The sequence below is a fragment of the Taudactylus pleione genome, unplaced genomic scaffold (genome assembly GCF_031769625.1).
Source record: "Taudactylus pleione unplaced genomic scaffold, aTauple2 ptg000547l, whole genome shotgun sequence".
Taxonomy (NCBI): Eukaryota; Metazoa; Chordata; class Amphibia; order Anura; family Myobatrachidae; genus Taudactylus; species Taudactylus pleione.
Genome location: NW_028284949.1, coordinates 3,064,735 through 3,079,754, shown reverse-complemented (window position 1 = coordinate 3,079,754; position 15,020 = coordinate 3,064,735). Strand labels below are relative to the sequence as shown.

The 15,020-nt window shown below is 44.4% G+C and overlaps 1 protein-coding gene across 2 annotated transcripts; it reads right to left on the bottom strand.

Moving 5' to 3' along the window:
• Positions 1 to 589: 589 nt before the first annotated feature.
• LOC148500780 (uncharacterized) lies at positions 590 to 11,801 on the bottom strand. 2 transcript variants are annotated; one of them, XM_088451384.1, is made up of 6 exons: positions 11,715 to 11,801; positions 10,085 to 10,276; positions 9,420 to 9,543; positions 9,208 to 9,305; positions 3,759 to 3,870; positions 590 to 1,701 (listed from the first exon to the last, which is right to left on the bottom strand). In XM_088451384.1, the coding sequence occupies exons 1-6, from the start codon at positions 11,784 to 11,786 to the stop codon at positions 590 to 592; spliced, it is 1,710 nt and encodes a 569-aa protein (XP_088307510.1). In that variant the 5' UTR covers positions 11,787 to 11,801. The 2 variants fall into 2 exon arrangements, with proteins under 2 accessions (XP_088307510.1, XP_088307509.1); XM_088451383.1 differs by having other exon boundaries at positions 590 to 1,728; positions 11,715 to 11,786.
• Between the last annotated feature and the right edge of the window lie 3,219 nt (positions 11,802 to 15,020).

Here is a 15,020-nt window from a genome sequence, read left to right as displayed (position 1 = left end):
CATTCTCGCCGGTCCCGGAAGTCCCAGGGCCGATATATTAATATGTTCTGTTAATCTGGGACTTTGAATTCCAGCTCATTCCTGCCGGCATACGTGTACATTCTGATAATAGTCATGCTTAATAAAACACTATATTTATGGTATATTGGGCCTGTTTCGGAGCTCTACGGAATGCCGATGTTTTTGCAAATGCAGCGATTCTTTGCCACTGTGCATGCGTCTGATTTGCACTGCGAATGTGTCTTTATCCGCAGTGTGAATGATAGGGAGGGAGCATTTTGGGGAGTGTCGGCTGAAAACGCAGACGTCTGCGACTCTATATGCATGAAACATGGCTCCGGCGTCTCGGTTACGGCGGCCATTCTGAGAGTCGATGTTTGCCTGATCTGCGTCCGATGTACGTAGCTGCGAATAGCTGCGATGGCTCGGGTGGGCGTCTCCATACAATTCCTGGCTGGTGTGCCATTAGCATATTTTCGAAAATGCTCAGCTTAAAAGTAAAAAAAAAAATCACAGCAATAGCATCCAACTCTTATTCATGCCCACTGAGTACTACTGCAATACAGTTTCCAATATCTAGATCAGCTCATTATTTCCTCTTGTGAATTCTCCCATGTATAACTAATTCCGATTTCCGGGCAAAACATTTTCCACACTCAGAACACGGAAATGGCTTTTCACCGGTGTGAATTCGCTGATGCCTAATGAGATTTGACTTAAGAGTGAAGCATTTCCCACACTCAGGACACATAAATGGGTTCTCCTCTGTGTGAAGTAGCTGATGTTTGACAAGATATGATTTCTCTGTAAAAAATTTCCCACACTCAGAGCAAGAAAATGGTTTCTCCCCTGTGTGAGTTCTCTGATGTTTCGCAAGGTACGATTTGTGTGAGAAACATTTCCCACACATAGGACACGAATAGGACTTCTCACCGGTGTGAACTAGCTGGTGTCTAATAAGATGGGATTTATGCGTAAAGCATTTCCCACACTCAGAGCAGGGAAACGGCTTCTGACCCATGTGAGTTCCCTGATGGTGAAAAAGACTTGATTTCCGTGTAAAACTTTTCCCGCACTCAGAGCACGGGAACGGCCTCTCCCCCTTGTGACTTCTCTGATGTGCAACGAGAGTTGATTTATGGGTGAAACATTTGCCACAGTCAGCGCAGGAAAATGGACGCTCCCCGGTGTGGATGACCTGATGCTTAACAAGATTGGATTTGTGGGTAAAATATTTCCCACAATCAGAGCATGAAAATGGAGTCTGACCTGTGTGAATTCCCTCGTGTTCCAAAAGAGTCGCCTTACGTGTAAAACATTTCCCACACTCAGAACATGAAAATGGCTTCTCACCTGTGTGAGTTCTCAGATGAATAACAAAAGTTGATTTATGCGTAAAACTCTTCCCACAATCAAGACATGGAAACGGCTTTTCTCCCGTGTGACTTCTCTGGTGTGTAGCAAGAATTGATTTCTGTGTAAAACATTTCCCACACTCAAAGCATGGAAATAATTCACCAGTATGACCTGTATCATATGACTGATCAGTGGAACATTGCTCAGGGTTAGTGGGGTCAGAAGATATTATGGTACTGTGATGTAGTGGATGTATACTTGGGGTACTGGGGTTTTCTCCTGGAGAATCTCCTGTGATGTCATTATCTTCTTTTTTACTAGCTGCAGAGAACATTACATATACATCTGAGGAATTACCGCTGCTGTATTCACCTGTTGGAGATAAATTAAATGAATGGAAATTAGATAGACTTTGTTTATTACAATAACAAGTGAATTGTAATGAATCAAAGCTTTTGTATTGTAGCTAGATTCAAGATGCTTACACTGAGAAGATTCTGGCACTAGGATAAGAGATGGCTGTAGTGACAGAGGAGGGTGTAGGATAAGAGATGGCTGTAGTGACAGAGGAGAGTGTAGGATAAGAGATTGCTGTAGTGACAGAGGAGGGTGTAGGATAAGAGAGTGCTGTAGTGACAGAGGAGGGTGTAGGATAAGAGAGTGCTGTAGTGACAGAGGAGGGTGTAGGATAAGAGAGTGCTGTAGTGACAGAGGAGGGTGTAGGATAAGAGAGTGCTGTAGTGACAGAGGAGGGTGTAGGATAAGAGATGGCTGTAGTGACAGAGGAGGGTGTAGGATAAGAGATGGCTGTAGTGACAGAGGAGGGTGTAGGATAAGAGAGTGCTGTAGTGACAGAGGAGGGTGCAGGATAAGAGATTGCTGTAGTGACAGAGGAGGGTGCAGGATAAGAGATGGCTGTAGTGACAGAGGAGGGTGTAGGAGAAGAGAGTGCTGTAGTGACAGAGGAGGGTGTAGGATAAGAGAGTGCTGTAGTGACAGAGGAGGGTGTAGGATAAGAGATGGCTGTAGTGACAGAGGAGGGTGTAGGATAAGAGATGGCTGTAGTGACAGAGGAGGGTGTAGGATAAGAGAGTGCTGTAGTGACAGAGGAGGGTGCAGGATAAGAGATTGCTGTAGTGACAGAGGAGGGTGCAGGATAAGAGATGGCTGTAGTGACAGAGGAGGGTGTAGGAGAAGAGAGTGCTGTAGTGACAGAGGAGGGTGTAGGATAAGAGAGTGCTGTAGTGACAGAGGAGGGTGTAGGATAAGAGAATGCTGTAGTGACAAAGGAGAGTGTAGGATAAGAGATGGCTGTAGTGACAGTGGAGAGTGTAGGATAAGAGATTGCTGTAGTGACAGAGGAGGGTGTAGGATAAGAGAATGCTGTAGTGACAGAGGAGGGTGTAGGATAAGAGATTGCTGTAGTGACAGGAGGGTGTAGGATAAGAGATTGCTGTAGTGACAGAGTAGGGTGTAGGATAAGAGATTGCTGTAGTGACAGAGGAGGGTGTAGGATAAGAGATTGCTGTAGTGACAGAGGAGGGTGTAGGATAAGAGATTACTGTAGTGACAGAGGAGGGTGTGGGATAAGAGATTACTGTAGTGACAGAGGAGGGTGTAGGATAAGAGATTGCTGTAGTGACAGAGGAGGGTGTAGGATAAGAGATGGCTGTAGTGACAGAGGAGGGTGTAGGATAAGAGATGGCTGTAGTGACACAGGAGGGTGTAGGATAAGAGACTGCTGTAGTGACAGAACAAGGAGAATATGTGACTGTTCTGTACTTAGGGCCTGATTCAGAGCCGGACGCAATTAGCGCTCGCTCTTCCAGAAAATAGGGGTGGCTATTCAAATCAACCGTTCGCTCTTTGCGGTCTGTTCACGCCTCTAGGTCTGAACGAGCGAACCAAACTTGCGGTCGTTTTTTGAAAAAATACGCCCCCTGGCCACTCGCATCCTACGTCATGTCCGCTATTTATTAGATTAATCGAGTACATCGACCAGGGTATGAACTGCTCGCTATTCTTGGGGTTGGTTTTTCCTACCACAATTTTGCGAGCAGTTCTGACTATAAAATAACCCAGTGACGTGGTCAATGACGCTGCTGTTTTAATTATGCACACCCATAAAACGCCCATTTTGACCTTTAAGCACGCCTGCGTTCGGATCTCCACTCCCCGTTTTCAAGCACCTTCCCCTGTTACCACCCACAAACGGCTCTTTCTGTCACTCAAATTATCAGGCATTCGCTATTTTGCGAGCACATGAATTTCGACCGCACTGACTGGTTCGCGCATGCGTATAACGATCCGTACGCATGCGCAGTTGGGCAAACATCGCTCGGAGCGAACGAGCGGCCGCTTACGAGCGGCTCTGAATCAGGCCCTTAGTGATTATTACTCACCTGTGCTGATAGCTGTAGGGATTTCCTCCTCCTTACACTGCTGATCACCCCTCGCATACGTCTCCTCTTCCTCTTTTATATCTTCTAGTTTAATAATAATTAGATCTTTCCCCTAGAATAGTAAATATCACAATGTAATAATTCCTGAGTTACAGAACAGAGACCATACAGAAGAATATCAGTGTATAATAATAATTAGGTCTTTCCCCTAGAATAGTAAATATCACAATGTAATGAATCCTGAGTTACAGAACAGAGACCATACAGAATATCAGTGTATAATAATAATTATATATTTCCCCTAGAATAGTAAATATCACAATGTAATGATTCCTGAGTTACAGAACAGAGACCATACAGAATATCAGTGTATAATAATAATTAGCTCTTTCCCCTAGAATAGTAAATATCACAATGTAATGATTCCTGAGTTACAGAACAGAGACCATACAGAATATCAGTGTATAATAATAATTAGGTATTTCCCCTAGAATAGTAAATATCACAATGTAATGAATCCTGAGTTACAGAACAGAGACCATACAGAAGAATATCAGTGTATAATAATAATTAGGTATTTCCCCTAGAATAGTAAATATCACAATGTAATGATTCCTGAGTTACAGAACAGAGACCATACAGAATATCAGTGTATAATAATAATTAGGTATTTCCCCTAGAATAGTAAATATCACAATGTAATGAATTCTGAGTTACAGAACAGAGACCATACAGAATATCAGTGTATAATAATAATTAGGTCTTTCCCCTAGAATAGTAAATATCACAATGTAATGAATCCTGAGTTACAGAACAGAGACCATACAGAATATCAGTGTATAATAATAATTAGGTATTTCCCCTAGAATAGTAAATATCACAATGTAATGAATCCTGAGTTACAGAACAGAGACCATACAGAATATCAGTGTATAATAATAATTAGGTCTTTCCCCTAGAATAGTAAATATCACAATGTAATGAATCCTGAGTTACAGAACAGAGACCATACAGAAGAATATCAGTGTATAATAATAATTAGGTCTTTCCCCTAGAATAGTAAATATCACAATGTAATGAATCCTGAGTTACAGAACAGAGACCATACAGAATATCAGTGTATAATAATAATTAGATCTTTCCCCTAGAATAGTAAATATCACAATGTAATGATTCCTGAGTTACAGAACAGAGACCATACAGAAGAATATCAGTGTATAATAATAATTAGGTCTTTCCCCTAGAATAGTAAATATCACAATGTAATGACTCCTGAGTTACAGAACAGAGACCATACAGAATATCAGTGTATAATAATAATTAGGTATTTCCCCTAGAATAGTAAATATCACAATATAATGATTCCTGAGTTACAGAACAGAGACCATACAGAATATCAGTGTATAATAATAATTAGATCTTTCCCCTAGAATAGTAAATATCACAATGTAATGATTCCTGAGTTACAGAACAGAGACCATACAGAATATCAGTGTATAATAATATTAGATCTTTCCCCTAGAATAGTAAATATCACAATGTAATGATTCCTGAGTTACAGAACAGAGACCATACAGAATATCAGTGTATAATAATAATTAGATATTTCCCCTAGAATAGTAAATATCACAATGTAATGATTCCTGAGTTACAGAACAGAGACCATACAGAATATCAGTGTATAATAATAATTAGATCTTTCCCCTAGAATAGTAAATATCACAATGTAATGATTCCTGAGTTACAGAGCAGAGACCATACAGAAGAATATCAGTGTATAATAATAATTAGGTATTTCCCCTAGAATAGTAAATATCACAATGTAATGATTCCTGAGTTACAGAACAGAGACCATACAGAAGAATATCAGTGTATAATAATAATTAGATCTTTCCCCTAGAATAGTAAATATCACAATGTAATGATTCCTGAGTTACAGAGCAGAGACCATACAGAATATCAGTGTATAATAATATTAGATCTTTCCCCTAGAATAGTAAATATCACAATGTAATGATTCCTGAGTTACAGAACAGAGACCATACAGAATATCAGTGTATAATAATAATTAGATATTTCCCCTAGAATAGTAAATATCACAATGTAATGATTCCTGAGTTACAGAACAGAGACCATACAGAATATCAGTGTATAATAATAATTAGATCTTTCCCCTAGAATAGTAAATATCACAATGTAATGATTCCTGAGTTACAGAGCAGAGACCATACAGAAGAATATCAGTGTATAATAATAATTAGGTCTTTCCCCTAGAATAGTAAATATCACAATGTAATGATTCCTGAGTTACAGAACAGAGACCATACAGAAGAATATCAGTGTATAATAATAATTAGGTCTTTCCCCTAGAATAGTAAATATCACAATATAATGAATCCTGAGTTACAGAACAGAGACCATACAGAATATCAGTGTATAATAATAATTAGATATTTCCCCTAGAATAGTAAATATCACAATGTAATGACTCCTGAGTTACAGAACAGAGACCATACAGAAGAATATCAGTGTATAATAATAATTAGGTCTTTCCCCTAGAATAGTAAATATCACAATATAATGATTCCTGAGTTACAGAACAGAGACCATACAGAAGAATATCAGTGTATAATAATAATTAGGTCTTTCCCCTAGAATAGTAAATATCACAATGTAATGACTCCTGAGTTACAGAACAGAGACCATACAGAAGAATATCAGTGTATAATAATAATTAGGTATTTCACCTAGAATAGTAAATATCACAATGTAATGAATCCTGAGTTACAGAACAGAGAGACCATACAGAATATCAGTGTATAATAATATTAGGACCACACAGCTGCTGTACAGATGATACATTGCGGAGTCCCTCTGGTATGTGGGGGTTATGGGGTAAGTAACAAGCATTACACATGGTAATGACCATACTGCACTGAGGACAGAGCAGGCCTGAGATGGGTATAAATGTGCAATTCATTGTATTAGTGATGTAGAGAAAATAGAGGAATGGAATATAGTGCTCAGAGTTAAAGTGAATACATCAACATGTACAATAATACACGTGGGACACACACATACAGAGGCAGAACTGTGGGACCCGACCTTGGAGTCCTAGGGGTCTATTTACTAAGCCCTGGATGGAGATAAAGTGAACAGAGATAAAGTAACAGCCAATCAGCTCCCAACTGCCATGTCACAGGCTGTGTTTGACAAATTACAGTTAGGAGCTGGTTGGCTGGTACTTTATCTCCGTTCACTTTCTCTCCATTCAAGGCTTAGTAAATAGACCCCCTATTATCAGATGATATGGAGGTCAGCAGGCAGTGTAGTCACCATGGGGAAGCAATCGGGAAGCCGACTGCCTAAATACCGGCAGCCGGTTTCCCGACTGTCATTTCCCGGCAAGGGTGAAATGCCGGGCGTCTAGATGTAGACGCCTGCATTTCCCCGACGCCGGGAGACCGGCGCCCGGCATCCCAATCGTAGTGATGCCGGGCACCGCGAGCGGACAGCCGCGGGGGGGGAGGGTTAGGTTTAGGGCTCCCGGGGGGGACTTAGGGTTAGGCACCCCCCCCGGGAGGGTTAGGCTAGGGGGAGGGAGGGTTAGGGTTAGGCACCCCCGGGGGGGACTTAGGGTTAGGCACCCCCCCAGGGGACTTAGGTTTAAGCAGCGGGGAAGGGGGTTGTTAGGGTTAGGCACTTGGGGGGGAAGTTAGGGTTAGGCACCCCTAAGGAGGGTTAGGGTTAGGGGGGTTGGGTTAGTATATACTCACCTAACCACGATCGGGTTTCCAGCGCTGTCGAGCTTCCGCTGCTTCTAATTCTGCTATTGTCGGGCTGCCACTGACGGGAATCCCATTCCCATTCCTCACCATGTGTGGGGTCAGCGGGCAGAGTAGTCACTATGGGGCAGGGTCAGCAGGCAGTGTAGTCACCATGGGGGAGGGGTCAGCAGGCAGTGCAGTCACCGGGTGTGGGGGTCAGCGGGCAGAGTAGTCACTATGGGGCAGGGTCAGCAGGCAGTGTAGTGACCATCGGGAAGAGATGATGTTAGTAGGCAGTGTAGTCATCGGGAGGTGAGGCCAGGCGGTAGTGCAGTCACCCGGCGGTGGGGTCAGCAGGCAGTGTAGTGATAATGGGGGAGGGGTCAGTAGTCTGGAACAAGTTTGCATCCAGGATGTCTCTGTACATTGCTGCATTCATCTTTCCCTCTATCCTGACTAGTCTCCTGCCGCTGAAAAACATCCCCACAGCATGATGCTGCCATCACCACGCTTCACTGTAGGGATGGTATTGGCCTGATGATGAGCGGTGCCTGGTTTCTTCCAAACATAACGCCTGGCATTCACACAAAAGAGTTCAATCATTGTCTCATCAGACCAGAGAATTTTGTTTCTCATGGTCTGAGAGTTCTTCAGGTGCATTTTGGCAAACTATAGGCGGGCTGCCATGTGCTTCTTACTAAGGAGTGGCTTCCCTCTGGCCACTCTACCATACAGGCCCGACTGGTGGATTGCTGCAGAGATGGTTGTCCTTCTGGAAGGTTCTCCTCTCTCCACAGAGGAATGCTGTAGCTCTGACAGAGTGACCATTGGGTTCTTGGTCACCTCCCTGACTAGGGCCCTTCTCCCCCGATCGATCAGTTTAGACGGCTGGCCAACTCCAGGAAGAGTCCTGGTGGTTCTGAACTTCTTCCATTTACAGATGATGGAGGCCACTGTGCTCATTGGGACCTTCAAAGCAGCAGATCTTTTTCTGTACCCTTCTCCAGATTTGTGGCTCGACACAATCCTGTCTGGGAGGTCTACAGACAATTCCTCTGACTTCATGCTTGGTTTGTGCTCTGACATACACTGTAAAGTGTGGGACCTTATATAGACAGGTGTATGCCTTTCAAAATCATGTCCAATTAACTGAATTTACCACAGGTGGTCTCCAATTAAGCTGTAGGAACATCTCAAGGATGATCAGTGGCAATAGGATGCACCTGAGCTAAATTTTGAGCTTCATGGCAAAGACTGTGTGAATACTTATGTACATGTGATTTCTTAGGGGGGTTTTTTTCAATTAAATTTGCAAAAAACTCAAAAAACTTTTTACACGTTGTCAATACTTTCCGGATGCATTGTATATATACACACACAATGTACTGTAGGCATCTAATGGAAGTAACACTCAGCATAATCTGGATAAGTTTGGCATCTTACATTTTAATCACAAAATATTTCTTCTAAAACTGAGTTTTATATATTTAGATTTATTTCATACTAGGCAGAAAGCTAACCGTCATTACTTATATATCAGCTCATCATTATATGATGCATTTATTCAGCGCAGCGCACACAAAATCTTCTTATTTATTATATATTTAATACCTAGTTTTATAGTGGTCACTTTTCTTAGAAAATAAAGATAATTAAACATTTTTGGCATCAACTCCACCTACCTGATCCTCCTGTAGGACACTGTGATTCTCCTCTGTATCATCCTGGGAATAAAGAGGATGGGGACATCTCTCTGGGGAATTCCTGTTACTGGCCCCATCTGTAGGAGACACAGTGACTGATTACACTGTATATATGTGATTATCAGATGATGTGTATATAGGTGGCCCCATAGCTGCTCTCCCCATTACAATACATGACAGTCTCCTCTTACCCAGTGATGTGAGGGGCCGGTGATTCTCCATCATCACGTCCTTGTACAGACCCCTGTGTTCCTCTATATACTCCCACTCCTCCATGGAGAAATAGACAGTGACGTCCTCACACCTTATAGGAACCTGACACACACAATGATACAGTCATCACCCAGACACATCCCCTGGTGTTTCTGTATAATGTCCCATTCCCAGCAGTCACCTCTCCAGTCATCACCCAGACACATCCCCTGGTGTTACTGTATAATGTCCCATTCCCAGCAGTCACCTCTCCAGTCATCACCCAGACACATCCCCTTGTGTTACTGTATAATGTCCCATTCCCAGCAGTCCCCTCTCCAGTCATCACCCAGACACATCCCCTGGTGTTACTATATAATGTCCCATTCCCAGCAGTCACCTCTCCAGTCATCACCCAGACACATCCCCTGGTGTTACTGTATAATGTCCCATTCCCAGCAGTCACCTCTCCAGTCATCACCCAGACACATCCCCTGGTGTTACTGTATAATGTCCCATTCCCAGCAGTCACCTCTCCAGTCATCACCCAGACACATCCCCTGGTGTTACTGTATAATGTCCCATTCCCAGGAGTCACCTCTCCAGTCATCACCCAGACACATCCCATGGTGTTACTGTATAATGTGCCATTCCCAGCAGTCACCTCTCCAGTCAGCAGCTGAATGATCTTGTTGGTGAGTTCCAGGATCTTCTGGTCATTGTGTCTCTCATGTATCAGTGAGTGAGGTGGAGGCACCGTGAAGGGGCTCTGGGTCCTGCTCAGTCCTCCTGACACACGGGGATGGCTGCTAGGTGTCTCACATTCACCTGTTGTCTTCTTCACTACTTTGTAATACTGTGTATTGAGACGGACACCAATAAATATCACTATATACATTACTAAAAACCATCACCTCCCCAGTCTGGTCCTTGTGTTAGTAATAGAGATAATAGTGATGGCACTGTGACACTCCCAGACTCCCTCACCTCCCCTCCCTTTATTAGTAATAGAGATAATAGTGATGTCACTGTGACACTCCCAGACTCCTTCACCTCCCCAGTCAGGTCCCTGTGCTAGTAGTAGAGATAAGAGTGATGTCACTGTGACACTCCCAGACTCCCTCACCTCCCCAGTCAGGTCCCTGTGCTAGTAATAGAGATAAGAGTGATGTCACTATGACACTCCCAGACTCCCTCACCTCCCCAGTCAGGTCCCTGTGCTAGTAATAGAGATAAGAGTGATGTCACTATGACACTCCCAGACTCCCTCACCTCCGCAGTCAGGTCCCTGTGTTAGTAATAGAGATAAGAGTGATGTCACTATGACACTCCCAGACTCCCTCACCTCCCCAGTCAGGTCCCTGTGTTAGTAATAGAGATAAGAGTGATGTCACTGTGACACCCCCAGACTCCCTCACCTCCCCAGTCAGGTCCCTGTATTAGTAATAGAGATAATAGTGATGTCACTGTGACACTCCCAGACTCCCTCACCTCCCCAGTCAGGTCCCTGTGCTAGTAGTAGAGATAAGAGTGATGTCACTGTGACACTCCCAGACTCCCTCACCTCCCCAGTCAGGTCCCTGTGCTAGTAATAGAGATAAGAGTGATGTCACTATGACACTCCCAGACTCCCTCACCTCCCCAGTCAGGTCCCTGTGTTAGTAATAGAGATAAGAGTGATGTCACTATGACACTCCCAGACTCCCTCACCTCCCCAGTCAGGTCCCTGTGTTAGTAATAGAGATAAGAGTGATGTCACTGTGACACCCCCAGACTCCCTCACCTCCCCAGTCAGGTCCCTGTATTAGTAGTAGAGATAAGAGTGATGTCACTGTGACACTCCCAGACTCCCTCACCTCCCCAGTCAGGTCCCTGTGCTAGTAATAGAGATAAGAGTGATGTCACTATGACACTCCCAGACTCCCTCACCTCCCCAGTCAGGTCCCTGTGTTAGTAATAGAGATAAGAGTGATGTCACTATGACACTCCCAGACTCCCTCACCTCCCCAGTCAGGTCCCTGTGTTAGTAATAGAGATAAGAGTGATGTCACTGTGACACCCCCAGACTCCCTCACCTCCCCAGTCAGGTCCCTGTATTAGTAATAGAGATAATAGTGATGTCACTGTGACACTCCCAGACTCCCTCACCTCCCCAGTCAGGTCCCTGTGCTAGTAGTAGAGATAAGAGTGATGTCACTGTGACACTCCCAGACTCCCTCACCTCCCCAGTCAGGTCCCTGTGCTAGTAATAGAGATAAGAGTGATGTCACTATGACACTCCCAGACTCCCTCACCTCCCCAGTCAGCAGGTAGACAATCTCCAGGGTGAGGTGTAATATCTTTTCAGTCATGTGATGCCTGTCCATCTTCAGTGAGACAGATGAGCTACACAGGACAGTATACCCTGTACATAGGAAAGAAGTCAATAATAATTAAACAGAGATGAGGGCAGATTTCTCACTGGTCTACAGCAATTTTATTTAACTTAATGACCATTTATACAGTCAGTAATATACGGTGCACATACAGCCATACTGGCCACATATGAACAGACTTCCCACCCACTCTGATCACAGACAGACAAATGTCCCATCTGTCTGAGATAAGGAGTGTTGGGCATTGTGAATAAAGTTATAGCCCAGATCATTATTATATGTATGTGGTGTTGCCAGGTGGATTGTCCTCGCTGCTGCTGTGCATGTTTCCTTGTTCTGTAGGTAATGCGTCTGGTTACATCCTGCTCGGTGGCATTCAGTCTGGAGGGGGTTAGTGGCTGGAGCCAGATTGCACATGGTGACCACGATGATCTGATGGCTGGGGTAGGTCCCAGAGAGGGCCCAGGTGAGTGATCAACACAAAAGCAGGAGGGTTTTAAAACAGCCCAGTCCTGGTCAGTGCCAACATGGTCAATGGACTGGACGCAGGGTGGCGAGATTGGAATACAAGGAAGTCACAGAGGGGGAAGGTTTGCTCACAAGTGCATCTAACAGCCTAAATGGATTTTGTTCCTCTGTGGCCCCATAGCTGCTTTCTCCATTACAATAAATGACAGTCTCTTCTTACCCAGTGATGTGAGGGGCCAGTGATTCTCCACCATCACGTCCTTGTACAGACCCCTGTGTTCCTCTATATACTCCCACTCCTCCATAGAGAAATAGACAGTGACGTCCTCACACCTTATAGGAACCTGACACACACAATGATACAGTCATCACCCAGACACATCCCCTGGTGTTTCTGTATAATGTCCCATTCCCAGCAGTCACCTCTCCAGTCATCACCCAGACACATCCCCTGGTGTTACTGTATAAATGTCCCATTCCCAGCAGTCACCTCTCCAGTCATCACCCAGACACATCCCCTGGTGTTACTGTATAATGTCCCATTCCCAGCAGTCTCCTCTCAAGTCATCACCCAGACACATCCCCTGACGTTACTGTATATTGTCCCATTCCCAGCAGTCACCTCTCCAGTCATCACCCAAACACATCCCCTGGCGTTACTGTATAATGTCCCATTCCCAGCAGTCACCTCTCCAGTCATCACCCAGACACAGCCCCTGGTGTTACTGTATAATGTCCCATTCCCAGCAGTCATCTCTCCAGTCATCACCCAGACACATCCCCTGGTGTTACTGTATAATGTCCCATTCCCAGCAGTCACCTCTCCAGTCATCACCCAGACACATCCCCTGGTGTTACTGTATAATCTCCCATTCCCAGCAGTCACCTCTCCAGTCATCTACTGTATAATGTCCCATTCCCAGCAGTCACCTCTCCAGTCATCACCCAGACACATCCCCTGGTGTTACTGTATAATGTCCCATTCCCAGCAGTCACCTCTCCAGTCAGCAGCTGAATGATCTTGTTGGTAAGTTCCAGGATCTTCTGGTCATTGTGTCTCTCATGTATCAGTGAGTGAGGTGGAGGCATCGTGATGGGGCTCTGGGTTCTGCTTAGTCCTCCTGACACACGGGGATGTCTGCTGGGTGTCTCACATTCACCGGATGTCTTCTTCCTTACTTTGTAATACTGTGTATTGAGACGGACACCAATAAATATCACTGTATACGTTACTAAAAACCGTCACCTCCCCAGTCACGTCCCTCTGTCAGTGAGAGAGATAATAGTGAGATCACTGTGACATTACCAGACTTTCTCACCTCCCCAGTCAGGTCCCTGTGTTAGTATAAAGCTGGACATCCACTAAACAATTCTCTGTCAGATATCTGTCCAATCTGGCTGGTTGGAATGAAAACCTGTTAATGCGTGGGAACAAATGGCAATCGTCCATTTGCTCACAAACACTGGAAAATAGAAAAAAATGGTTGTTCAGACAAATTGGTTAAAACACACAAATTTAACCAATTTTAACAATTTTTTTTGTCCTCTTTTCAGTGTTTAAAACCATATGGTCAACTGCATTTGCTCCCATATATTACCAGGTTTTCATTCCAACCAGCCAGAGTGGACAGATATCTAACAGAAAATTGTATAGTGGATGCCCAGTTTAGAGATAATATAAATGTCACTGTAACACTCCCAGACTCCCTCACCTCCCCAGTCAGGTCCCTGTGTTAGTAATAGAAATAAGAGTGATGTCACTGTGACACTCCCAGACTCCCTCACCTCCCCAGTTAGGTCCCTGTGTAATAGAGATAATAGTGATGTCACTATGACACTCCCAGACTCCCTCACCTCCCCAGTTAGGTCCCTGTGCTAGTAATAGAGATAATAGTGATGTCACTGTGACACTCCCAGACTCCCTCACCTCCCCAGTCAGGTCCCTGTGCTAGTAGTAGAGATAAGAGTGATGTCACTGTGACACTCCCAGACTCCCTCACCTCCCCAGTCAGGTCCCTGTGCTAGTAATAGAGATAAGAGTGATGTCACTATGACACTCCCAGACTCCCTCACCTCCCCAGTCAGGTCCCTGTGTTAGTAATAGAGATAAGAGTGATGTCACTATGACACTCCCAGACTCCCTCACCTCCCCAGTCAGGTCCCTGTGCTAGTAATAGAGATGAGTGATGTCACTATGACACTCCCAGACTCCCTCACCTCCCCAGTCAGGTCCCTGTGCTAGTAATAGAGATAAGAGTGATGTCACTATGACACTCCCAGACTCCCTCACCTCCCCAGTCAGCAGGTAGACAATCTCCAGGGTGAGGTGTAATATCTTTTCAGTCATGTGATGCCTGTCCATCTTCAGTGAGACAGATGAGCTACACAGGACAGTATACCCTGTACATAGGAAAGAAGCCAATAATAATTAAACAGAGATGAGGGCAGATTTCTCACTGGAGTACAGCAATTTTATTTAACTTCATGACCATTTATACAGTCAGTTTTATACGGTGCACATACAGCCATACTGGCCATAGATGAACAGACTTCCCACCCACTCTGATCACAGACAGACTTCAGATCCCCTCTGGACACAGACAGACAAAAGTCCCATCTGTCTGAGATAAGGAGTGTCAGACATTGTGAATAAAGTTATAGCCCAGATCATTATTATATTATTATATGTATGTGGTGTTGCCAGGTGGATTGTCCTCACTGCTGCTGTGCATGTTCCCTTGTTTCGTAGGTAATGCG